Source organism: Oncorhynchus nerka, linkage group LG15 (genome assembly GCF_034236695.1).
Source record: "Oncorhynchus nerka isolate Pitt River linkage group LG15, Oner_Uvic_2.0, whole genome shotgun sequence".
Classification (NCBI taxonomy): domain Eukaryota; kingdom Metazoa; phylum Chordata; class Actinopteri; order Salmoniformes; family Salmonidae; genus Oncorhynchus; species Oncorhynchus nerka.
The window spans coordinates 73,718,424-73,745,056 of record NC_088410.1 but is presented as its reverse complement, the minus strand read 5'-3'; the positions used below and the strand labels follow the sequence as shown (position 1 = coordinate 73,745,056).

General features: G+C 40.8%; 2 protein-coding genes across 5 annotated transcripts; both read left to right on the top strand.

Moving 5' to 3' along the window:
* Nucleotides 1–340: 340 nt before the first annotated feature.
* Nucleotides 341–13,740, top strand: LOC115143282 (6-phosphofructo-2-kinase/fructose-2,6-bisphosphatase 2-like). Of its 4 annotated transcripts, none has more exons than XM_029683519.2 (17): nt 341–504; nt 2,660–2,812; nt 3,562–3,654; nt 4,029–4,125; nt 5,044–5,110; nt 5,196–5,270; nt 5,412–5,468; nt 5,625–5,749; nt 5,947–6,154; nt 6,749–6,895; nt 7,114–7,218; nt 7,307–7,436; nt 7,533–7,595; nt 9,192–9,256; nt 10,444–10,626; nt 11,290–11,312; nt 12,165–13,740. In XM_029683519.2, the coding sequence occupies exons 1-17, from the start codon at nt 438–440 to the stop codon at nt 12,232–12,234; spliced, it is 1,728 nt and encodes a 575-aa protein (XP_029539379.2). In that variant the 5' UTR covers nt 341–437; the 3' UTR covers nt 12,235–13,740. The 4 variants fall into 4 exon arrangements, with proteins under 4 accessions (XP_029539379.2, XP_029539377.2, XP_029539378.2 ...); XM_029683517.2 differs by having other exon boundaries at nt 3,529–3,654; XM_029683521.2 differs by lacking the exon at nt 341–504 and adding an exon at nt 910–1,077 and having other exon boundaries at nt 3,529–3,654.
* Nucleotides 13,741–13,889: 149 nt separating this feature from the next.
* On the top strand, nt 13,890–22,667 carry LOC115143281 (ubiquitin thioesterase OTU1). The gene is made up of 3 exons (XM_029683516.2): nt 13,890–14,281; nt 17,444–17,666; nt 17,788–22,667. Exons 2-3 carry the CDS (start codon nt 17,459–17,461, stop codon nt 18,489–18,491), a joined length of 912 nt encoding a protein of 303 aa, XP_029539376.1. The 5' UTR covers nt 13,890–14,281; nt 17,444–17,458; the 3' UTR covers nt 18,492–22,667.
* The last annotated feature ends 3,966 nt before the right edge of the window (nt 22,668–26,633 follow it).

Genomic DNA, 26,633 nt, shown 5'->3' with positions numbered 1-26,633 from the left:
TGTCTGAATGTTGAAGTGTGCCCCTGGCTGTCCATAAATTAACATTTAAAAAAAAGTGCAATCCGTTTTAATGAATTCTACGTATACTTTTGATACTTAAGCATATTTTAGCAATTACATTTACTTTTGAAACTTAAGTATATTTAAAAACCAAATACTTTTAGACTTTTACTCGAGTAGTATTTTACTGGGTGACTTATACTTGAGTAATTTTCTGTTAAGGTAAATTTACTTGAATGAATATACATTATATGCGCATCATAAATCTTAATATTATGAAGATTACGGTAAAGAAATTGTGACGCAAATGGCACACCTCATTGGAGGACATCAACCGGGCCCGCGCCACCAACCTCAGCACAAGGACAGAGTAGCACACAACAGGATTTAACAGTTGCGCCTCCGACTGGAGTGGGACAAAAACCTCATAGTCAGAGATGGCAGAACGTGCGGATTGGGCGTCAGATCAATGTTCTAATTCCCTCATCGGCTCTCATATTGCAGGTAAATTGCAATAGTTTTTGAGAGTGTACAGTAAGTAAGTAGCCTGTGCTATTTAGGTGTGAAACAACCATAGAGCCAGATAGAGGACTCTAGTGGCCAAAATGCCATTTTAGCATGGGCAGCGCCATTGAGGACATTCACCATTTTGAAGTAGTCAACTGGGTGGGACATCCTATGGGTTAAGGAAGGATCACATAATACCATCCAGGTCATTAGGTGGGTTATACTCGGGACCAATTAATTATACTTGTGAGCAAACATTGCATAATGGCAGGTGGCAGTACATCGCCAACCTTGGCTTTATACCTGTTCAAACAACACACTCCGGGTGGCAGTATGCACCCTTTCAGTTTGTTTACCAACTAGTAGAAAATGGAGATGGCCTCAATGGTGCTGCCTATGCTCTCATAGACGCAATAATCGGACAAATAAGATGTTGCGCCCTCTAACTATCTCCATGGAAACTACCAATGCGTCTATTACCAGTGTTCCCGGCACAGACAAGTGAAACTGGCTCGAGACTGTCCGATTGGACTGCAGTAGTGTCGTCGCATAATAATATTGCCTACTGAGGTAAATGGCTTTGGCATCATTTTGTGATTCCCGGTTTTTGTGAGTGCTCTTTTGATGAGCGGATATGGCCGCGCAATACATGGTGGCTGTGAGGATGAAATGGCAGTCCCTCACTTTGCTGTGTTGCAATATGCTCGAAGGCCTTTGACAGAAAACGAAGCTGTATCCAACCTAATATAAAAGTAGTCTAATTATGTTACAGCAAATGTTAAGTCATGCCATTACTTTCTAATTCATTAGAAAATTCATCAGAATCCTAATACTTCATGAAATGGGATTTTAAGTGCATTTAGTGTGGCCTATATACACAACATGACAAAAAGTATGTGGACACCTGCCCATTGAACATCTCATTGCAAAATCATGGGCATTAATATGGAGTTGGTGCCCCCTTTGCTGCTTTAACAGCCTCCACTCTTCTGGGAAGCCTTTCCATTAGATGTTGGAACATTGCTGCAGGGACTTGCTTCCATTCAGCCACAAGAGCATTAGTGAAGTCGGTCACTGATGTTGGGAGATTAGGCCTGGCTCGGACAAACCATTTCTGTATGGACCTCGCTTTGTGCACAGGGGCATTGTCATGCTGGAACAGGAAAGGGCCTTCCCCAAACTGTTGCCACAAATTTGGAATCACCGAATCATCTAGAATGTCATTGTATGCTGTAGGGTTAAGATTTCCCTTCACTGGAACTTAGGGGCCTAGGCAAACTATGAAAAACAGCCCCAGACCATTAGTCCTCATCCACCAAACTTTACAGTTGGCAGTATGCACCGGGGCAGGTAGTGTTCTCCTGGCATCCGCCAAAACCCAGATGTGTCCGTCGGACTGCCAGATGGTGACGCGTTATTCATCACTCCAGAGAACGCCTTTCCGCTGCTCCAGAGTCCAATGGCAGCGAGCTTTACACCACTCCAGCCGACACTTGGCATTGCACGTGGTGATTTCAGGCTTGTGTCTAGCTGCTCGGCCATGAAAACCCATTTCATGAAGCTCCCGACTAACCATTCTTGTGCTGATGTTGCTTCCAGAGGCAGTTTGAAACTCGGTAGTGAGTGTTGCAACCGAGGACAGACGATTTGTTACGCGCTACGTGCTACAGTACTCGGCAGTAACATTCTGTGAACTTGTGTGGCCTACCACTTTGTGGCTGAACCGTTGTTGCTCCTAGACCACTTTCCGCTTCAAATAACAGCACTTACAGTTGACTGGAGAAGCTCTAGCATGGCAGAAATTTGACAAACTGACTTGTTTGAAAGGTGGCACCCTATGATGTTGCCATGTTGAAAGTCACTGAGCGCTTCACTAAGGCCATTCTACTGTGAATGTTTGTCTATGGAGATTGCATGGCTGTGTGCTCGATGTTATACACCTGTCAGCAACGATTGTGTCTGAAATAGCCGAATGCACTAATTTGAAGGTGTGTCCACATACCATTGTATGTATTTTATATCAACATCAATTTACTTGAATATTTTTCAGATAGTGGATAAATTACCCATTCTTATTCAGGAAATATAAATAAAAATGTAATATTACATAGGCCTAGACCTACTGCTAGAATAAATCAACCTTGTGTTTCAGATTGTCTGGGGCCATGCCCTTCTAGAGCCTTTGGGAACCTGGCACAACAAGGACACAACTCCACCATGTCCGCAACTATTCAGAGAGAGGCTAGCTCTGAGAACTCTGCTGAAGCCAAGAAAACAGAGCTCAGAGTAAATGAGAAGAAATGCTGTAAGTAGCCCAATGATAAGCCTCCCAGAGCAACATCTTCAATGCAGGAGAGCTTTGCGCAGGCAGGACCATAGGCAAGACAGCAACAATTCCGCTGCAGTCTGGATGCTTGCTTCAGGTCGTTTTGACTGGCACATGAGTCTACAGGTGTTATTTTGTTTTGGCTTCATCTCCAAAAATGTTGCTAGTTATGATGTAAAGCTTTCCCTATGCATTGAAAGCACTTTTTTTTGCTGAAGCACACATTAACAAGAAAATTAGTTTAAAAGAAATACAACTGTGTTTATAATATTTTGAGAGGGATTAGTCTTCTCTGAAAATTATTCCGTTGTGCATATTTTGGGCAAATTATTCATTCTCATTCCACATTATATTTTTATCATGCAGATTATGTTGAAATCTGTTTATAATGAGCCCATATTCCATACAGTATTCAGTTTATCTGCAGTCCTGTTGCGGGCGTAATTTATATGACTTTGACATATCCCTTTTCATCTAAGTATACAGTACATGGGAAATCAAGGATAAGAAATGTATCCAATGATGATTGATCATACCAACCAACAAATTTGATAGTTAAATTGTTTTGCCTTATCTACTGTATATAATTTTGTCAGGCCTGTGTATCACTTGTAGGTATACAGTATACAGTAGTATCTGAGTTAGCCTGATGCTAATGCACTATAGTATGTATGTCTGTCTGTCTTTCTGTTCAGCATGGGCATCCTACATGACAAACTCTCCCACAGTGATTGTAATGATCGGCCTACCTGCTAGGGGAAAGACCTACATGTCTAAGAAACTGACACGATACCTCAACTGGATAGGGGTGCCAACCAAAGGTGAGTGGGGGAAGACAGCCCCTACAACATCACTTATGAAAACATTAAACATGTACCTTTAAGTCTTCCATTATGACAGACTATTGATGGTGGAACACTCTGGTGTTAGAACTTTTAATAAGCACTTCAGTCAAATTTAAATCACCAGTGTATTGTGTCCTACAAAGTAAATGCCTTCATTATTAGGTAAATGTCACATTTTTTATAAAAAATGTAAAGCTCCTGAGAACTGAGACTCCCCATGTTGAATAGGATCCTACTTTGAACCAGTCCCATTTCTATAACAGGAGACAACCCTAACTTAATAAACCATGTAGACACTAATACAAGCGAGTCATAACTCTGTTGTTGGTGCCATTTTGTTAATTTTGTAGTGTTTAACTTGGGTGTTTACCGCCGAGAGGCTGTCAAAGCTTACAAGTCCTACGACTTCTTCAGACACGACAACAAGGAAGCCATGGAAATAAGGAAGTAAGTTACGTTTGTTTTATTCATGCAGATTCCAAACTGAGAAAACATTCACAATTGCCATGCACACTGTTTTGATGGCACATTTTTCATTTTTATTTGCTTAGAACTTAAGTTCACATATGACAGACAAAGTTTTCTATCAATCTTAACATACTAGGAAAAAACCGTAATTAATCAAGTATTGTTTCCATCAACATGGTCAGATCTGAGTCAATCTTATTACTCCAGCAGCACACCAGGTTCTCTCTCATGCATGATTTCACAGGTGTACTTTGCAGCTCTGGCTGCTGCGTCAATGGCTAGTGAGTTTCTGAACCAACACACTGTCTGCTGTGCAAGCAGATATTCAGTGTACAAAAGACCCATATTATATTAATAGAATGTGTGTGTACACACACACGCCAGTTGTGGGATTCAAATGGACATTTGCTTAGTTTTCATAGTAATTTGTGATGGATTACTATTTTCCAACTAGCTGAAAGTTTTCTAAGTAAGCACTAAACTTGATCCAGAATAATCACTTAATGAGACACATCTGAATTGCCCTTTATGGACCTGTAAATGGCTTTACTGCTCTTGACAACATCACAGAATGCTGATCTAAATATATTTCTGGCACGCACTCACTCTTACAAAATGTTGCATCGGTATGTTCCCTCACTGTTCTGTCAGTGTTACTATTCAGATGTCTATACAGAAGAAAGATAGGTATACCGTAACATTCTGTTCTACTGGACTGCTCACCATAGAATCAAACACAAAATTATACAGGGGCCTTTAAGATTGAGTATAAAAACAATATAGATATATTATCTGAGGTTGGAATGCATACCTGCCCCCTTTTCTGCAGATCCACTGTTGAGCCCTTTGATGCAAATTAAGACTACTGTCATTGTATTTCCCTCTCCTCTCCCACAGACAGTGTGCTCTGGTAGCCCTTGAGGATGTGAAAGGATATCTAACTGAAGAAGCAGGACAAATCGCTGTAAGGCATCTACTCTTTCCTTTAGATTCCTTTTTGTCTGTTCAATATATTTATCCACCCATTTTGGGATGTTTGCTTTGATTAGGTATTTGATGCAACAAACACTACAAGGGAGAGAAGAGACCTCATTCTTGATTTTGGGAAAGAGAATGCATTCAAGGTAAAAATGTGCTAAATTGTCAAATATATTTTTGTGTTTGTGTCTCCATATAACGTTACTCTGTGTAACGACACTGCATCCAGCCCTGTGGTGAGGCAGTATATTTTAGTGGCGCAGTCTGAGCTGCTTTCTTTCCAACAGGTGTTCTTTGTGGAGTCTGTGTGTGATGACCCAGAAGTCATTGCTGCTAATATTCTGGTATGTTCCGATGTCGCCATGTGGGATTGTAATGCTTTACTATGACCCCAGGCCAGGGTCAAAACTAACCTATTTATACACTGACTATATCCTTGTCATGTCATGGCTTTCTTTTTTCTTTGCACACATTCTAATGTGTCATATCTCTATAAACAGGAGGTGAAGGTGTCCAGTCCAGACTACCCAGAGAGGCACAGAGAGAGAGTAATGGATGACTTTCTCAAACGCATAGAGTGCTATAAGGTTACATACCAACCTTTGGATCCCGATGAGTATGACAAGTAAGAATGACCAAAGCATATTGTCTGTCTCAGTGTGTTGCAATCGAATAGGACATTGCTTCATCATGTGTTATACCTAATAGGCATTAACGTTTGTAGTTCTCGAGAATTGCTGTACATTTGCTGCAAGGTCAGATGAATGCCACCAGATGGAGACAGAATACTTACAGACAATTGTGTTACTGTGTCTCCCGTAGGGACCTATCCTTTATCAAGGTGGAGAATGTGGGCCGGCGCTTCCTGGTGAACCGGGTGCAAGACTACATCCAGAGTAGGATAGTGTACTACCTCATGAACATTCAAGTGCACTCTCACTCGCTCTACCTGTGCCGGCATGGAGAGAGCAATCATAACATGGAGGGCCGTATCGGAGGCGACTCGGAGCTCTCCCCAAGGGGAAAACGGGTATGTGTCCTGTCTGCCATGACAGTTAGGCCTAGTGCAGAGAGACCAGTCCATAGAGATAGAGGATTCATCTTTGTACCTGTGCCATTATAGCATCTGTGATAGCATGGGCAGCACTATTGAGGCCATCTCCATTTTGAAGTAGTCAATTTTCTTCTTCACGATTGGCTGATCCCTCCTAATGACTCAGTTGGACGTGACTCCAACAGGGTAACCAGGAGGGATCAGCCAATGAAGTTGGAAGGCCCACCCTGTTGACTACATTAAAATGATGAAAGCCCTCAGTGTGCTAATGCTAATACGGCCTTTTGGCAAGTAGAAGCCTCTATCAATCTTTATTGAGCAGACAGGCATAATACTGACCTTTGTCTTTGAGTCAGTGGATCCTACCGATTTCTATTTAGACCTAGTTGAACAGCTAATGGAAAAGACTAATTAAAGCTCCTGTACTTTAAATTTGAGGAAACACTGGTAATCTGGTCATGTACTCTTAAATAGTTAATAGCATGTTTACCATGATCATGTACAGTAAGAAGTCCCCTGATAGATGGGCCTGTTATTGACACCAATCTCTCTTTGCCCTTTCTGGTCCAGTTTGCCCATGCCTTGCGCGGCTTCATCGAGGAGCACAAACTGTCGGACCTGAAGGTGTGGACAAGCCAACTGAGACGTACCATCCAGACTGCTGAGGAGCTGATTGTGCCCTACGAACAGTGGAAGATCCTCAACGAGATAGATGCTGTCAGTACTGACTTTCCCTCTGATTTATCACTGGTCTAAAGTAATGAATAACATGATGGTTTAATTTAGGTAGACACCATTTGTGATTCAAATGAATTTGATCTTTGATAAAGGACTTGTTATATTCATTGTTTGAATAATAAGTAATGATTGATCATTATCTGGCAACTCAACTGCCAAGGCACATTTTCCAGAGTTCTCTCTTTCCCATCTGTTAGGGTGTTTGTGAGGAGATGACGTATGATATGATCCAGAACTCCTTTCCAGAAGAGTTTGCCCTGAGGGACCAAGACAAGTACCACTACCGCTACCTAGGAGGAGAGGTAAAGTCCTACCCCCTTACCACAATATGGAGCCCTTATCTTGTTAGGGATAGCTAAAGCTCAGTGTGTCCCTTCTCCCCACCTGTAGTCCTACCAGGACCTAGTGCAGAGGTTAGAGCCTGTCATCATGGAGCTAGAGAGACAAGGCAATGTGCTGGTCATCTGTCACCAGGCTGTCATGCGCTGCCTGCTAGCCTACTTCCTGGACAAGAGTGCAGGTGGGTGAGCACACACCATACAGTACACACTTGCTGACAGTGTCACAAACACCAGAAGTCATTGATACTTTTTTTTTTTAACTATGTATTTCGTAGATGACCTACCCTACCTGAAATGTCCACTGCACACAGTGCTCAAGCTCAGCCCTGTTGCCTATGGTAAGACTTTGTGTTCATTAGACTTATGGCAGAATAAATTGACAATTACATTGTGTTATGTTCACATCTGATGGAATTCTTCTATCACCACTAGTAAACTCAACTCAAAAAAAGAAATGTCCTCTCACTGTCAACTGCATTTATTTTCAGCAAACTTAACATGTGTAAATATTTGTATGAACATAACAAAATACTGCAACTGAGACATAAACTGAACAAGTTCCATAGACATGTGACGAACAGAAATTGAATTGTGTCCCTGAACAAAGGGGGGGCAGGGGGTCAAAACAAAAGTAACAGTCAGTATCTGGTGTGGCCACCGGCTGCATTAGGTACTGCAGTGCATCTCCTCCTCATGGACTGCACCAGATTTGCCAGATCTTGCTGTGAGATGTTACCCCACTCTTCCATCAAGGCACCTGCAAGTTCCCGGACATTTCTGGGGGGAATGGCCCTAGCCCTCACTCTCCGATCCAACAGGTCGAGATCCGGCCTATTTGCTGGCAATGGCAAAACACTGACATTCCTGTCTTGCAGGAAATCACGCACAGAACGAGCAGTATGGCTGGTGGCATTGTCATGCTGGATGAGCCTGCAGAAAGGGTACCACATGAGGGAGAAGGATGTATTTCCTGTAATGCACAGCGTTGAGATTGCCTACAATGACAACAAGCTCAGTCCGATGATGCTGTGACACACCACCCCAGACCATAACGGACCCCCCACCTCCAAATTGATTCCGCTCCAGAGTACAGGCCTCGGTGTAACGCTCATTCCTTTGACGATAAACGCAAATCCGACCATCACCCCTGGTGAGACAAAACCGAGACTCGTCAGTGAAGAGCACTTTTTGCCAGTCCTGTCTCATCCAGCGACGGTGGGTTTGTGCCCATTGTTGCCGGTGATGTCTGGTGAGGACCTGCCTTACAACAGGCCTACAAGCCCTCAGTTCTGCCTCTCGCAGACAGTTTGAGCACTGATGGAGGGATTGTGCATTCCTGGTGTAAATCGGGCAGTTGTTGTCTCCATTCTGTACCTGTCCCGCAGGTGTGATGTTCGGCTGTACCGATCCTGTGCAGGTGTTGTTTCACGTGGTCTGCCACTGCGAGGACGATCAGCTGTCCGTCCTGTCTCGCTGTAGCGCTGTCTTAGGCGTCTCATAGTACGGCCATTGCGAATTTATTGCCCTGGCCACATCTGCAGTCCTCATGCCTCCTTGCAGCATGCCTAAGGCACGTTCACGCAGATGAGCAGGGACCCTGGGCATCTTTCTTTTGGTGTTTTTCAGAGTCAGTAGAAAGGCCTCTTTAGTGTCCTAAGTTTTCATAACTGTGACCTATAGCCTACCGTCTATAAGCTGTTAGTGTCTGAACGACCATTCCACAGGTGCATGTTCATTAATTGTTTATGGTTCATTGAACAAGCATGGGAAACAGTGTTTAAACCCTTTATAATGAAAATCTGTGAAGTTATTTGGATTTTTACTAATTATCTTTGAAAGACAGGGCCTTGAAAAGGGGACGTTTCTTTTTTTGCTGAGTTTAGTTTGACAATTAGGAATGGGTAACATGAATTTATCTCTGCAACTATCCCCAGGCTGTAAAGTGGAAATGTTTTACCTTAACGTGGAGGCAGTGAACACACATCGCGACCGACCACTTGTAAGTAACATTGCATGTTATCCTCAGTGGCAAGGCTTTGCTCCTTTTTGTCATCCCTGCTCTGTTCTGCTCACATATCACATGCTTCATGGAACCTCTTTAACCAAACTAGCTCAAGCTATGTCTGGATAAATGAGTAGTTAGTGTAACTTTATATTTAACTTGTACGAAGCTATGACTGATCACCTTTCCCTGCTTGCGAACACAGACACCACTAAAACAATAAAGCTGCAAAATAAAAAAAATTCTAGAGCAAGTCTTTACATATTTTTTTAGGTTTGCACTAGCTTATTAGTTAGCTAGCTAGATAACGTTAGCTTGCTACCTGACAAGGCAGTTACACACACTTCATATGAAACAAACGGGGTGGTAAGTGCAGCACAATGCACACAACACTAAATAGTTTACCAATCTAGCAATCTGGCCACTGTAGCTAGTAAAATGATAATTAAATCACAAGGGATTATTTTCCATGAAGCAGCTGCCTGTAGCTGGCTGCTGAGAGTCAATGCAGTGTCTTAACTTTACCTAGCGAGCACAACATCTCGCTAGCTAGAGAATAATGCTAACCATAACATTAGCCAGCTCGCAAAAAAATGTATCTATGGGCTGTAGTGACCATGGAGAGTGAATTAAATTGTTAATTTGTCATCTTGCTAGTGAGTTATCTAGCTGTGGCCATCTAGCTATATCAACAAGGGCTGTCTAAAACAATAGTAACATTAGCGCCACTAGCTATATAGCTAGCTAATATTGGGCGGCTTGAACTCGTCGTGACTGTAGACCATAAAACAACATGCATTTCCAAATAACGCTACTGCCACCTTCTGTTTTGGACTAAGGCTGAGTGGCTGACGACTTCAAGGTCTTTGCTGTGTGAACACAAAAAATAGAGACTGCCGACACTGTTCAGAAGTGCTAAGTAGTCGGCAGGCAAACGTTTCACAATGCTACCGGTGTGTCTGAGCTATTAGTGAGATGCCATAGACAATATTTGAGAGGAACAGAATTAAGTGGATTCTATGCAGAATCAACTTTTTCATATTCCATAGCAAAAGTCCTATTGTAGTGGTTGGTCAAGGAGAACGATTGTTTGATTGCTGTGTTTTGGGGAATTGTCCCAGTCACGCTGTGTGTTCCCGGGTCTCTTTCTTTAATGCACCTGGTGTTTCCCCATCTCCAACCAGGATAAGGTCTCGAGGGACCCAGCTCCCATCCGGCGGAATAGTTACACCCCCCTGTCCAGTCACGACCAGTTCAAGCGACCCAGGCTCTACAGTGCCGGCAACCGTCCCTGGCTCCCCCAACGCCCCACCCCATCGGCCCTGCAGTTCCCCGAGATGCCAGAGGGGGTGCTGCAGCAAAGCCAAGTTAGTGTCAGAAATGGATGGTGCCCTCTTAATTAATCACTCATAATTCAACTCAGTCCCCTCCCTCCTTCCACCTGCCACCCAAGCAAATCCCTTCTTTATCCTTAGCATCCCATCACCCTTAAATCCCCTTGATAATTCAGATTCTGTAATAAAAACAGAGTGGACGTCTCCCTGACATGCTATGGTCTTGTTGGTGGCTTCCCCTCTTTATATTATGTCTGTCTCTCCCCCAACATCAGCTGTTTGTCTTTACATGGCCTCCCCTTTTCTTCATGGGCTGTGTCTCCATCTTGAATATGCACAGCACTATGCCTGTCCTAAATAAACTGCACCACTAACTTCTACTCATTTACATTTTATGAATAGATCACTTAAGTACCATTCCAGATGATACACAGTTCAAAAGTTTTCCAGTAACCAGGTGTTATACATTAGTCATATGGTGATCTTAGGAGAAACATGCACTGAACAACAATTAGCATCAGAGATCAATGCCATACAAGGGTCGTAAATAGACATGTTGATGTTTTGAGATGCATATTCAACGTTGCTGTTGTGATCCAAGTGTGTTGGTTCGCTTTGCTTTGTTGTGAGTTCAGTGCTTCAGCTAGTCTCCCCATTTCTATCTCTTCTGTCTCTTCCCTTTCTGTGTCGTCACAGCCTCGGATAGGAAGCTGTTGTCTGTGAGTATTTAAGAAAAATTCCCGCAGAACTCCACCAATTTTATTTCTGTTTTCACTTATTCACATGAGATGTCATCTCAATAAGACAATGGGGTATGTATAGCATATTTTTATTTTTTTACCCCTTTTTCCTCCCCAATTTCGTGGTATCCAATTGTTTAGTAGCCACTATCTTGTCTCATCGCTACAACTCCCGTACGGGCTCGGGAGAGACAAAGGTTGAAAGTCATGCGTCCTCCGATACACAACCCAACCAAGCCGCACTGCTTCTTAACACAGCGCTATCCAACCCGGAAGCCAGCCGCACCAATGTGTCGGCAACCTTGGTTAGCACGCACTGCGCCCGGCCCGCCACAGGAGTCGCTGGTGCGCGATGAGACAAGGATTTCCCTACCGGCCAAACCCTCCCTAAACCGGACAACGCTAGGCCAATTGTGTGTTGCCCCACGGACCTCCCGGTCACGGCCGGTTACGACAGAGCCTGGTCGCGAACCCAGAGTCTCTGGTGGTATAGCTGGCACTGCAGTACAGCGCCCTTAACCACTGCACCAGGCATGTATAGCATCTTAAACTGATATCATACAGTATGATGCTTCATCATAATTTCAGTGCAAGGACATACACTTCACTACTAATAGTACTAATAATTTTGTTCCCTCTTTGTTTTATAATGATGATGGTGTATCAGGAGAAAAAAATTCCCTAGCAGGGATGTTTCTTTTCATTGGTCTCTCTGAGGCAAAACACTAGTAGTAATGTAAGACCTGTCTTCAAGACAATAATTGGTCAGAGTGTTTGGACTCATGTTAACCATCGACTGAGAATATTAATCGTGTCTGTTTCTGTTTCAAGGACTCCCTGTGTGAAGGAATCGACTATGACAGCCCAGAAGAAACTAGTGGCTGTGTCCGCTTCTGAGTGACTATGAAGTCACCTTCAAGTTCAGCTGATGCCTCAGTCTATCCCTGTGACACTGAAGTTCTGCTCATCCTATCCTCCATGTCCCTATGGCCTTCCACATCATATAATAATTTCCCTGCATGCCAAATATCTGAAACCACTGGTGGCACAACTATAACACGTATTTTTATGTATGCCAATAGAGATCAAACATTATGTCTTATGTGTATCGGAGACTCTTTATGTCTTGTTGAATATATGTGGCAGCATGTTATGGTATCATGACATCCTTTCCCACTACTGCAGCATAAAGCATTTTTGCCAATAATCAGATATATCCATATTAGCCATCACATGACATGAACACAGAAAAACATAGTAGGATAATTTGATATTGTGGTCATATATGGTTTGTGTGGAACCATTTACAATAAGAATATACTGTATATATTTTAGATTAGAAGTTAGTCCAGTGCTCTTAAAAGGGAAGTTGTCACGTAAATGAATGTATTTATCTGTCAATTACTTACTCTGTCTTCAGATAACATAAAGGAGTAACAGAAATATGTAAACATGGAATAAGAAAAGTACTACGGTCCTAATTATCATAGTGTAGCTTCAATACCTTTCTTATGAAATTCTCTCTGAATTGTCCCTTTGATTATATTCATGGTTGAGAAAATATTTTACACTAGTATATTTTTAAGCAACTCAAAGCTTATTTGGGAACCTTTTAACCAATTATTACAGACATGCGACTATTAATAAATGTAGCTTGTTAGCCATTACCACTGAAACCAAAACTGTGCAAATACCCCATATTTTAACAGATGCTCTGAGATACTTGAAGGAAATATTTGACATAGTCGTGGTGTGATAAGATGTTTTTCTCATCACATATTCTTAATAGGATATTGATATGTAGAATAACAGAAGACTGTACAATGGCTGTATATTAGATATTGAGATGTTGCCATTTGTATGAATGTGTTTGGCATTCTGCTGTGTTTTGAGTTGGTTTGTGTTGAATGTTTTCATTAATAACCCGCATAAAGTAATGAGATTTCTGGCAATTTGCACCAAAAGCCACTAGTCAGTAGGGGCACACAATATCCTTTTAATTTAGATAGAAGTTATGCTATTACGCACACCCAATTATTCCAATGACTCTGAACCACAGTGTCACAATTATTTATGATTTTTTTTGCCTGTGCCTTTTGGGGCATGTTGAAAGCCTTACTGAAAAGTAATCTGTTCTGTGCTTAATCTGTGTATAATCATACACAAGAAGGTTCCAAAGAAATGTCAAGAGTTGTGACTATATATTTGATACGTTTTCCAAGGATAGCCTGCTCAGCTCAAGAATGTACTGTACTCAATACCCGGCTGCAGTATTATTCTCGTGAATGTTGTCATGTAAAATGTTGCCTGTTGATATGGACTTCATTGCGTCAATTGCTGGTTTAGCATAGTTGAATTGTATTTAAGATGTAACTGTATTAAAGAGTCAATAAATATGTAAAACAGGTGTAATTTATGTCTAATTTTTCTGTGTGAGTTTTGGGGAAGTAGGGGGTGGCATGTTTCAAGTTAATTTGCCTACTCTCTGTACGCTCAAGAGAACCATTAAGCACTATGCACACAAGCGGCAGGTAGCCTAGCAGATAAGAGCCTGTAACCGAAAACTCGCTGTTTCTTATCCCTGAACTGATTAGGTGAAAAATCTGCCTTGAGCAGGGCACTTAACCCTAATCGCTCCTAAAAATTGTTTGGATAAGTGTCTGCTACAATATAAAGTTAGCTCGTGTAATTTCACTTGCATTATTAGGATGTACACTATATGAGGCTTTAATGTCACAAAAGTTAACATTTAATTTTAAAAGAGACTGGATCCATCAATTGAGTGGATCTATCCCCTCTTCGAGCCAAAAGGAAACAAAGCTTGTGTATACGTCATGTGTGTGGCAACGACGTTACGAATAATAACACACTCACATTTGTGACGTTCTACACATCAGAGACTGTCGGTTGATATTTATTGTCCGAGGCAGGCGTACAATTTTCATCAGGTAAGCAAATAAATAATGGTTCAATTACTAATTAAATAGGTAAATTACGTAGATAGTTATGTAAAGTGAGGCTGCAATCTCGTTAGTATAAAGTACCATAACAGTTTAGCCAGCTAACGTTAGCCCTTTGCTAGCAGAACACTTGGCTAGCTAGCTAACCTAGTTGTCAAACTAGCTAACACTCAACATCAATTAACGTTAATCAATCACATTGCTCATTTACTTGTGTTTTGCTAGACAGTTTTACTGAAACCAGCTCGTCTCTTATTGTAGATGGCAGAAGAGGAAAGTGACAACATGCTAAACGCTAGCACAGAAATGCTATGTTATTTGTTTTTAAACATTATTTAACTAGGCAAATAATTTAAGAACAAATTATTATTTACAATGACTGCCTACTTGTAAAGTCCTCTCCCTCGGCGAAATCCTCCCCTAAACAGGTGTTGTACCGAAAAGCCCCCCCTAAAAAAGACAAATAACAAACAAATATTGGAAAGCTGCAACCGCTCGACTGAACATTTAGTCCACTTTTTATGGAACGTTTTCCAGGTGATACCGTCGCCTGGAACTCAAGCCTAACCTAGTCCTGACAGGCAGCGTAGACATAATCCTACAATGATGAGATGGTTTTCATACAGGACTGGTGGAACCATCGTGGGCACAACCAATCTGAAATGTATGATGAAAAATTTAAAATATATTTAAAACATTAAATACAATTATTTCATTTATTATCAGACAAAGCAGATGATGCTACCTCTAGAAATGTTCAATTCCAAAGCCACATTTTTAGGAGTAAGAATTTGTATAAGTACTAATAAGCAATTACCCAGTTAGTGTCTTCCTCATTATTGTCCACCTCCCCACAGAAGTGGCTTGGGTTATCTAGCAAAACATGATGTCAAGTCGTCTATAAATCTTGAGCAAACAGGGAACAAGGGAATTGTTAGAGTTATGTGTTTTTTAAACTTTGATCCAACTTCTGGCCATCTAGTCAGAAGTTGGATCAAAGTTAACCTTGAAAGATCCATATCAATGTTTTTTTTATTAAATTAGAAATTGAACATACCAGTGTTTGAGGAGAGTGACAGCTATTTCTTCTCTCGTGATGTTAATATCTTTGTCCGTATTTGAAAAGACAAATCGACTCCTCCTTCAAAACACTGCAAACTGGGGAAAACAATTGGACATTTCAGTTGTTTTCCTCAACAAAATTGTTACACTTAAGATTCTAACACTTAAGATTTTAAGTATACAACACAGCTATAATATAATTTGACAGTTCTGTTTAGCCTTTTAGTCAGTATTCTTTCAGTAGGTTCATTGTACATTGCCTTGAAAGTAAGTATGAGAGTATAAGTAAAGACCCCACAAGAAGTAACATCTTTTTGGCATGGGTGAGGAAGGGTACCACACGCCCATCTGGATATATTACACCCCTTCTCAGGTGCGATCTGAACATAATATGTTAATAAAAGTACAGCATTTTGAAACACTTTTTATTGATTACAATATAGAGATTAATAACAGAGGGGAATCTGAGAATGCAGGGATTCCAGCAGGATGTGAGTTGAAGTAGTCAAATCTGGAGCTGACAAGGCTCTGACTTAGCATCTTGGGGTCATCGCTGGATGGTGTGGAGGAAGAAGCAGAACGTTCAGGTTAGGGCTGGAATGTAAATGAAGTGATCATCTCGGATTATCTAACATCTGAGAATGGGCAGGCAGTCCCTCGGATGAAGAGCATCTCCGTTTTGCTGATTATGTGCTGTCATCCTGGTGGAAATGTCACCTGTATATCTGATGTAGGAAACGAGATAAGTTGAGTGTCCTGTGAATATGTTTATGTAGTGAGTGAGTGAGATATATATATATATTTTTTGTTTCTTATTATTATCATTATAGTGTTTTGTGGTTGAGGGGTGGGGGGTGGTTGATGGGGATGGTGGAGGTGCTGGGGCTGTCCTATTGAGGGTGAAGGGACCTATTGGGGAGGGGATTCTTCATGGAGGCACATTCAGTCTTAGTTTTGTTTATTATATTATACATAGTTTTTTTCTATTATTATAAGTTTACTGTGATTATGGATATGCACTCATGTTGACTTTTATATTTGAACTTTTTTTTGCCCAGAGTACACTTTAAAAAAAAATATTACTACTGTACCTACATTCTTAACTAAAACAGAAAACGTGGGGGAAAAAATGTGGAAAAGCACAATGGGATGGGGGATTGAGGGATGGGTATAGAGAACAGTAGAGGGCTCTGAAAACTAGTATTGCTGAAATAACCACTTCTTTTTGTGACTAGAGTCTAATACTTCCTGTGGCACACATCAGACAGGATAGGATCAAAATGATTCTGAAAAGTGCCAGGCCTTGCAGTCCCAAGATAGATTGGGGGTGGGATTTCGACAGGCAAGAAAATGGCCTTGCTGACCCCCCCCCCCTTCTAATTTCCTAAACAGAGGAGGGAGTAAAATGTAGGCAAGCAATACAATTTCAGACCAACTACTAGTCGAATAAGACATGGGAGAGATGACGAATTTTGGCAAATAATTTTTTTTCTAGACTAATACACTTGTAACAAATAGCCAAACCCGAAAACTGCAGACATTACTAGTGCCTCCCCTGCGATCAAACCACCATGAAAAATAAAGGGAAACGCAGCCTAACGTGATCAAAAATCTCAACTAGCAAGCAAGTTGCAGCAATGACGTGTCTGTGCACGTTCACGCAAGGGAGGGGAGGGTTCTGGCAGGGAGGAGCTTTTCGGCACAACACCGGACGATGCTGGGCCAGTTGTGCGCTGTCGTATGGCACTCCCGATCACGGCCTGTTGTGATCCAGGCCGGGATCGAACCCGGGTCTGTAGTGACCCCCTAGCACTGCAATTCAGCGCCACTCGGGAGGTGAAAAAGATCTTGGAGTTGCAGAACAAATAAATAGTTGCAGTCAGTTGTTTTGCTTGCACTGCTGTGATTGGCAGATTAGCCCCATCAAAGTGTCATCAGCATGCTGACTTCAAACTTTTCCATTAGAAATTAAAGTAATGTCTTGTTACAAGGTTCCTTTGCCTGAATAAACTAGCATTCACTTCTTAAGTTGTATGTAGCCTACACGCCTGTGATGTTCCTTTGTTGAATGGTGTTTTATTCCCACAGGTTAAGGACCCCAGGATGTTGCGTCTGCGTTGCAAAACCAAAAATGGGAGCCACATTATGCAGGGCCTGACCCATCAGTCCTGTGTGCAGGAGCTGAAGAGCAAGGTAGAGGAGCTGACTGGTATCCCCTGTGATGTACAGAAGATCATGGTTGGTTACCCTCCCTCTAGCTTGGACCTCCGAAACGGAGATGCTCACCTCAAGGACTACCCCATCAAATCAGGTAGGCTATGTTGTCTGTCTCTTCTCACTTGAATCAATCACTTGTGACTTTTACACAGCTGGATACACTTCACCATGCAGTGTCATGGCTGTATTTGATTAAGAAAATGACTGTGTTGCAGGAGACACTCTCATTGTTGAGGAGGAAGAGAAGAACAAGATGAAGACCCAGACAACCAATTCAGCTGTAACCAAGGGACCCCGCCTGGAGTCTCCCCCTGTGCTGGCCAGAAGGGTCGTTCCAGCAGACAACTCCTGTCTGTTCACCAGTGTCTCCTATGTGGTGGAGGGCGGGGTATACGACCCAGCGTGTGCCCCCGAGATGCGAGGTCTCATTGCCCAGATCGTGTCGAGTGACCCAACGGCTTACTCTGAGGCGGTTTTGGGAAAGACCAACGAGGAGTACTGCACCTGGATCCGACGTGACGACACCTGGGGCGGAGCTATAGAGGTGTCCATCCTGTCCAAATTCTACCAGTGTGAGATCTGTGTAGTGGACACGCAGACAGTGCGTGTGGATCGATTTGGTGAGGACGCTGGCTACCACAAACGTGTGCTGCTCATCTACGACGGCATCCACTACGACCCACTGCAGAAAGAAACGCCTAGTTCCGACACTCCGCCCCAGACCATCTTCTCCACCACAGATGACATCATCCTGGCCCAGGCCCTGGAGCTAGCGGATGAGGCGCGAAGGAAGCGGCAGTTTACGGACATCAACCGCTTTGCCTTGCGCTGCATGGTGTGTCAGACAGGCCTAGTAGGACAGAAGGAGGCCCGGGAACATGCCAAGGAGACGGGCCACACCAACTTTGGAGAGGTGTAAGTCAGAGCGCTCTTCCTCCTCTCACCCCCCCCTTACCTCACAACCACCACTCCCATGCCGTCACATCTGTGTCTGTACGATCCTCTACCTCACTTGGTCCAGCGAGATTCTGCAGACCCTGGGGTTCGGTCTTACCCGTTCAGTATTACTACTACAGCTGTCAGCTCACGGGCTAATCTACTGTAAGGTTCTGATCTCATACAAAATATCCTCTACAATTGTTTTAGGGACATTTTTAAGCTCAGTTTTGAGTCTTCACTCAAAACACAGTGGGTGATTGTTTGTTGAAGTCCTGTTGCTCAGTAATGTAGCATTTGTTCAGTTTGTTGACACTAATGGAGCAGAACTTTCTTAATACCAAAGTTGGAGATGCCTGGAAATGCCTCGCTTTTTCAGTTCTGACTTGTGGCACAATCGTCATGGCATGGCTAGATAGTACTACAACAGAAATCTTTTTCCAGGGCCATTGTGCCAAGATACATGTTTGATTTCACACATCAATGACAATATTAATTCAAATGTTTTTGTTTGTGCCTCACTAGTACTTGGAAAAACAGTGACAACTGTTGCAAAATATCAAATATAAACCCAGTCAGTCACTTGGTAGAGAAGCTGTTATTTTATTATTTTGCATTGGCAATGTATTTAATATTTGTAATAGCAGAGTTTAGCTAGATTCCTTAAAGGTCAATACAACCCTAAATTATTCAACAATGGTGCTGTGACAACTGTATAAGTTATTGTGTAAGCTATTACTGAATTTAATTTGTTATTTTCTGCGTTGTGGGTTGTCAGGTGTTTGGATTTAAATATAGTTATTGGTGTGGAACATTAACATTTCATGCAATTATTATCATGCCATGGCACTCTAGCATCAAAAGGCCATGGCATTACCCACAGTGGGATTGTTTTTTAATTATATTTATTTGTGTCTGTTTTATATGGTGTAATTTGAATTATGGTATTTTGTATTACAGAGAATCGATAAGAATGCTACATGCTTATTTTATTTACATTTTAATCTTGGAGTTATTAGACTGAATGATATAGATTGTAAGTCTGTGATGAATCATTATATATTTGTAGTTCAGGTACTGTACACAATGTGCTTTGCTATTCAACATTCTTTTCATGATAGTGTTTTCTTTTTCATTTCCCATTAGCCTCTCACTCACACCCTGGAGGTCTTGTTGGACTAATGTGAGGACCACCAAGTGATGTCATAGTTGTAATGTTGATCTATAACCACGTTTCCATCCAGTTTTTATGCAAGATAAGTCATACCATATTTTCAAAAAACAGCTGTGATGGAAACAGGAATCTTCGGCACAGTTTTATAAATGCCGACAGATCATTTGTTTGTTCGACATGGTGGGATCTTTTTGTCTTTTAAAATTAATTATGCGAGAAATGGTGGAAACGCCTTTATGCACAGATATTGATAGAATAACCATCATATTGACGTAAACTTGGAGTCACGCAATTATATGGTGTGTGTGGTTCTTCCACTACGACTCTGGAAACCATGTAGTTTATTAGGCTGCAGATGAAATAAATGATGAACTTCACAGGCTGGTAAAAGTGCACAATGTTGAGCTTGATGCTCCTTTCCAATAAATAATCTGGTGACATGATGATTGATGCTTGACTGCAGTTTGACCAACAAATATTCTCGCCTTTATCCGTAATAATCATATAGACTAGCCTATTCGCACTGTATCTGCAAGCTGTTGGCTAGAGCGCACTTGCCAAGACTAGAGTAGGTACATCTTGCTATTGAACTCAACAGTTTTTGTGACAAAACTATCAGTGGAGTTGAAAATGTGATGCAAACACATTGAACTTTAGATTTTATTTGGAACATGAAAAGTTTTGTGAAAAAAAATACATTGTGTGCACTACGTCATCATGCACTGATTTTGATCCCCAACAAGTCAGTTTGGTGGGAAAAGCGCATAAAATCTGTCTCCAATTGGATGGAAACCTAGCAACTGTTCAATCTAAATGCATGTGAGAAGAAGACTGCCGCTGTTCTACTTTCACAGATGACAGCCACCATGATCTCATGCCTTGCTCTTGAAGCAGCAGAGCCATTGAGATGGTTGAACCATATAATTCTCACACATGAAAATACGTGAATTCTGACAGTTTTCTTCAAGAGGTTGATACTGTTGTTACTGGCAAAAATAATCATGCATTGCTCAAAAAAATAAAGGGAACACTTAAACAACACAATGTAACTCCAAGTCAATCACACTTCTGTGAAATCAAACTGTCCATTTAGGAAGCAACACTGATTGACAATAAATTTCACATGCTGTTGTGCAAATGGAATAGACAACAGGTGGAAATTATAGGCAATTAGCAAGACCCCCCCCCCAATAAAGGAGTGGTTCTGCGGGTGATAACCACAGACCACTTCTCAGTTCCTATGCTTCCTGGCTGATGTTTTGGTCACTTTTGAATGCTTTCACTCTAGTGGTAGCATGAGATGGAGTCTACAACCCACACAAGTGGCTCAGGTAGTGAAGCTCATCCAGGATGGCACATCAATGCGAGCTGTGGCAAGAAGGTTTGCTGTGTCTGTCAGCGTAGTGTCCAGAGCATGGAGGCGCTACCAGGAGACAGGCCAGTACATCAGGAGATGTGGAGGAGGCCGTAGGAGGGCAACAACCCAGCAGCAGGACCGCTACCTCCACCTTTGTGCAAGGAGGAGCACTGCCAGAGCCCTGCAAAATGACCTCCAGCAGGCCACAAATGTGCATGTGTCTGCTCAAACGGTCAGAAACAGACTCCATGAGGGTGGTATGAGGGCCCGACGTCCACAGGTGGGGGTTGTGCTTACAGCCCAACACCGTGCAGGACGTTTGGCATTTGCCAGAGAACCCCAAGATTGGCAAATTCGCCACTGGCGCCCTGTGCTCTTCACAGATGAAAGCAGGTTCACACTGAGCACATGTCACAGACGTGACAGTCTGGAGACGCCGTGGAGAACGTTCTGCTGCCTGCAACATTCTCCAGCATGACCAGTTTGGCGATGGGTCAGTCATGGTGTGGGGTGGCATTTCTTTGGGGGGCCGCACAGCCCCCCATGTGCTTGCCAGAGGTAGCCTGACTGCCATTAGGTACCGAGATGAGATCCTTAGACCCCTTGTGAGACTATATGCTGGTGCGGTTGGCCCTGGGTTCCTCCTAATGCAAGACTATGCTAGACCTCATGTGGCTGGAGTGTGTCAGCAGTTCCTGCAAGAGGAAGGCATTGATGCTATGGACTGGCCCGCCCGTTCCCCAGACCTGAATCCAATTGAGCACATCTGGAACATCATGTCTCGCTCCATCCACAGACTGTCCAGGAGTTGGCGGATGCTTTAGTCCAGGTCTGGGAGGAGATCCCTCAGGAGACCATCCGCCACCTCATCAGGAGCATGCCCAGGCGTTGTAGGGAGGTCATACAGGCACGTAGTGGTTTTCCACTTTAATTTTGTGTGACCCAAATCCAGACCTCCATGGGTTGATAAATTTGATTTCCATTGATAATTTTTGTGTGATTTTGTTGTCAGCACATACAACTATGTAAAGAAAAAAGTATTTAATTTTGATTATTTCATTCATTCAGATCTAGGATGTGTTATTTTAGTGTTCCCTTTATTTTTTTGAGCAGTGTATAATGTTTGGTTGTTAGCAGAGATGAACGGCTGGTGATTTTTTATTTTTTTTCCCCTATCTAACTATTAATGCAGTCTAAAAGCTCTCGCACATCATTTCTCAAAACAAAATATTTATTTTAGCTTTTGTCAGCTGGTTGTAAACAGACTCCAAAGTGTCCCCTATACAATTCAGAAAACTCTTTTGACTTGTTATTTATAGAAAATGGACAGCATGTATGAACATTATGAAAGCTTGTCTTACAATGAAATACTCTGGATCAGGGCAGGCTTTGTGTGGAATATGTTTCCCTGTTCTTGCTTGGACTTTTCAAAGACTTGTGTGTAAGAGGTCTGGGGCATTGTTCTAGTGGGTGTTGATTTGACTCAAATAAGACTTCTCCAACAACCCATTACATGGATGTTCAAGGAAATGTTCAATGAATGTTGCACTCAAAGCACTACAGAGAAACTGGGTTTACTTGATTTTTCCAATGTTGTGTCACAATAAAATAAATCATTTAGGATATTATTTGAGTGAATGTGTTTTTGTATTCGGTTTAAGATTCTATTGTGCTTTAAGCCCTACATATTGATACTGTATTGTCAACCAATGAAAGATCTCTCAGCAATAGTATGGCTGCCATTCACTGTTACCCTACTGAAATGTAGGCTACTCTGTTCTAACAGTGTACAAGGGTCTCGCTGTTGGATTACACTTTAATTCTATGTTGTGAAGCATCTCTCTGATGAGGGAATGAAATGTGGAGCTCTATGACAGTAACCCTAGACACCATCAGTAAGGGGTTGATTAAGACTTAGGAAATATACGCCTATCCTATGCACTTTTCAGTATTTTCACGCTCAGAATACATTTAATTCAACTCCTGAAAATCCTCCCACTTGCTGGCCAACAGATTTTTTTGTGGAGTTTTAATTCAATAGGGTTTCATTACATTTATCTTAAGCCATCCCTTTAAAGACAGTGTACCTTTTAGTTAGAATTTTGTAGACAGACACTATAATATATCGAGAGAACGGCTTCAGAATATTACGGATAAATGAAAGGAAGCCATCTAAATATATGTATGTTCTTCTCCGTTTCAGCACCAATTGGTAGATTAAAAAATACTCTGCTCTTGTAAATTATTTAGGTTTAGGAAAGTATTTATGAAAAAATGGTTTGAAAATTGCCACATTCAGTTCTTCAACCAATGGTAATGTTAGAAGATTAGTGTACAGTTGAAGTCAGAAGTTTACATACACCTTAGCCAAATACATTTAAACTCAGTTTCACAATTCTTGACATTTATTCAGAGTAAAAATTCCCTGCCTTAGGTCAGTTAGGATCACCACTTTATTTTAAGAATGTGAAAAGTCAGAATAATAGTAGAGATAATGATTTATTTCAGCTTTTGTTTCCTTCATCACATTCCCAGTGGGTCAGAAGTTTACATACACTCAATTAGTATTTGGTAGCATTGCCTTTAAATTGTTTAACTTGGGTCAAATGTTTCTGGTAGCCTTCCACAAGTTTCCCACAATAAGTTGGGTGAATTTTGGCCCATTCCTCCTGACAGAGCTGGTGTAACTGAGTCAGGTTTGTAGGCCTCCTTGCTCGCACACACTTTTTCAGTTCTGCCCACATATTTTCTATGGGATTGAAGTCAAGGCTTTCTGATGGCAACTCCAATACCTTGACTTTGTTGTCCTTAAGCCATTTTGCCACAAGTTTGACCCCAAGCATTCTTCCATTGTCCATTTGGAAGACCCATTTGCGATCAAGCTTTAACTTCCGGACGAATGTCTTGAGATGTTGCTTCAATATATCCACATAATGTTCCATCCTCATAAAGCCATCTATTTTGTGAAGTGCACCAGTCCCTCCTGTAGCAAAGCACCCCCACAACATGATGCTGCCACCCCCGTGCTTCACGGTTGGGATGGTGTTCTTCGGCTTGCAAGCCTCCCCCTTTTTCCTCCAAACATAACCATATTCATTATTAGAGGTCGACCGATTATGATTTTTCAACACCGATACCGATTATTGGAGGACCAAATGAAGCCGATACCGATTAATTGTCTGATTTATATATATATATATATGAGGGCCCGACGTCAAGTTTTTATAACAATCGGTAATCAGCATTTTTGGACTCCGATTAGATTGCACTCCGCGAGGAGACTGCATGGCAGGCTGACCACCTGTTACGCAAGTGCAGCAAGGAGCCAAGGTAAGTTGCTAGCTAGCATTAAACTTATCCTTTAAAAAACAATCAATCTTAACATAATCACTAGTTAACTGCACATGGTTGACGATATTACTAGTTTAACTAGCTTGTCCTGCGTGGCAGATAATCAATGCGGTGCCTGTTAATTTATCATCGAATCACAGCCTACTTCGCCAAACGGGTGGTGATTTAACAAGCACATTTGCGAAAAAAGCAATACTATAGTGCCTATAAGAACATCCAATATTTAACGGTATATGAAATACAAATGGTATAGAGAGAAATAGTCCTACAATTCCTATAATAACTACAATCTAAAACTTCTTCACTGCGAATATTGAAGACTCATGTTAAAAGGAACCACCAGCTTTTATATGTCCTCATGTTCTGAGCAAGGAACTTAAACGTTAGCTTTTTTACATGGCACATATTGCACTTTTACTTTCTTCTCCAACACTGTGTTTTTGCATTATTTAAACCAAATTGAACATATTTCATTATTTATTTGAGACTAAATAGATTTTATTTATGTATTATATTAAGTTAAAGTTAAAATAAGTGTTCATTCAGTATTGTTGTAATTGTCACTTTCTGTGTGTGTGTGTGTGTTTATATTTATTTATATTTATATATTGATATATATTTATATATATTTTTTATATATTTATTTATATTTATATATACATTTTTATATATTTATTTATATATTTATTTATATATATTTATAAATGTATTTATATTTATAAATATTTTTATATATATATTTATATATTTATATATATACTTAAAGATATATTTATATATATATATTTATATATTTATTTATATTTATATATTTATTTATATTTTTATATATATTTATATATATTCATATATATATCCGTATATATATATTTATATTTATATATTTATTTATATATATATATATTTATATATATATTTATTTATATATATATTTATATATATATTTATACATATATTTATATATATATATATATATATATATATATATATTATATATTTTTTTATATTTATATATTTATTTATATTTTTATATATATTTATATATATATTTATATATATTCATATATATATACATATATATATATTTTTATATTTATATATTTATATATATTTATATATATATATATATTTATATTTAGAGTTATATATTTATATAAATCAGACGATTAATCGGTATCGGCTTTTTTGGTCCTCCAATAATCGGTATCGGTGTTGAAAAATCATAATCGGTCGACCTCTCATAATGAATATGGTTATGTTTGGAGGAAAAAGGGGGAGGCTTGCAAGCCGAAGAACACCATCCCAACTGTGAAGCACGGGGGTGGCAGCATCATGTTGTGGGGGTGCTTTGCTACAGGAGGGACTGGTGCACTTCACAAAATAGATGGCATCATGAGGATGGAACATTATGTGGATATATTGAAGCAACATCTCAAGACATCAGTCAGGAAGTTAAAGCTTGATCGCAAATGGGTCTTCCAAATGGACAATGACCCCAAGCATTCTTCCAAACTTGTGGAAAAATGGCTTAAGGACAACAAAGTCAAGGTATTGGAGTGGCCATCACAAAGCCTTGACCTCAATCCCATAGAAGTTTTGTGGGCAGAACTGAAAAAGTGTTTACGAGCAAGGAGGCCTACAAACCTGACTCAGTTACACCAGCTCTGTCCGGAGGAATGGGCCAAAATTCACCCAACTTATTGTGGGAAACGTGTGGAAGGCTACCAGAAACATTTCTCTCATCAAGTTGTAAATTACAGTGCATGGAGAATAATGTTATTTATATTTATAATAATGTTATTAAAAATAAGGTAGATGCTTTTCCCACTTGAAACAGGTTTGTTTGCTATACCTTATTCATGGTTTCCTCGTTCATAAAGGTGGTGGAATTATTATGTAATTAAGTCAAGGTCAGAATATAGCTTACCTGTAGACAAACCTCTGCCACTCCTTCATTTATTCGATTTCGGCCCCAAACTAATAGCGGGTAAATAGCATGCTTTTTTCATGCTTAAGTTCAAGGTCAGAATATGCATAGCGTCAAGTGGAAAAAAGGGAATTATGTTCCATTTACGCACACTTAACTCAGGATGAAATTTCCCCCTAACTGAATACAGTAATGCTGCTTAGATTTGTTTTCCTTATAATAAACCCTGTACAATGCAGATGGGATTGATTTCAAACTCACACTGGTGAGCCAGTGAATATTTAATTGGAAGTATTTTAGGAAGTCAGCAAAAAGG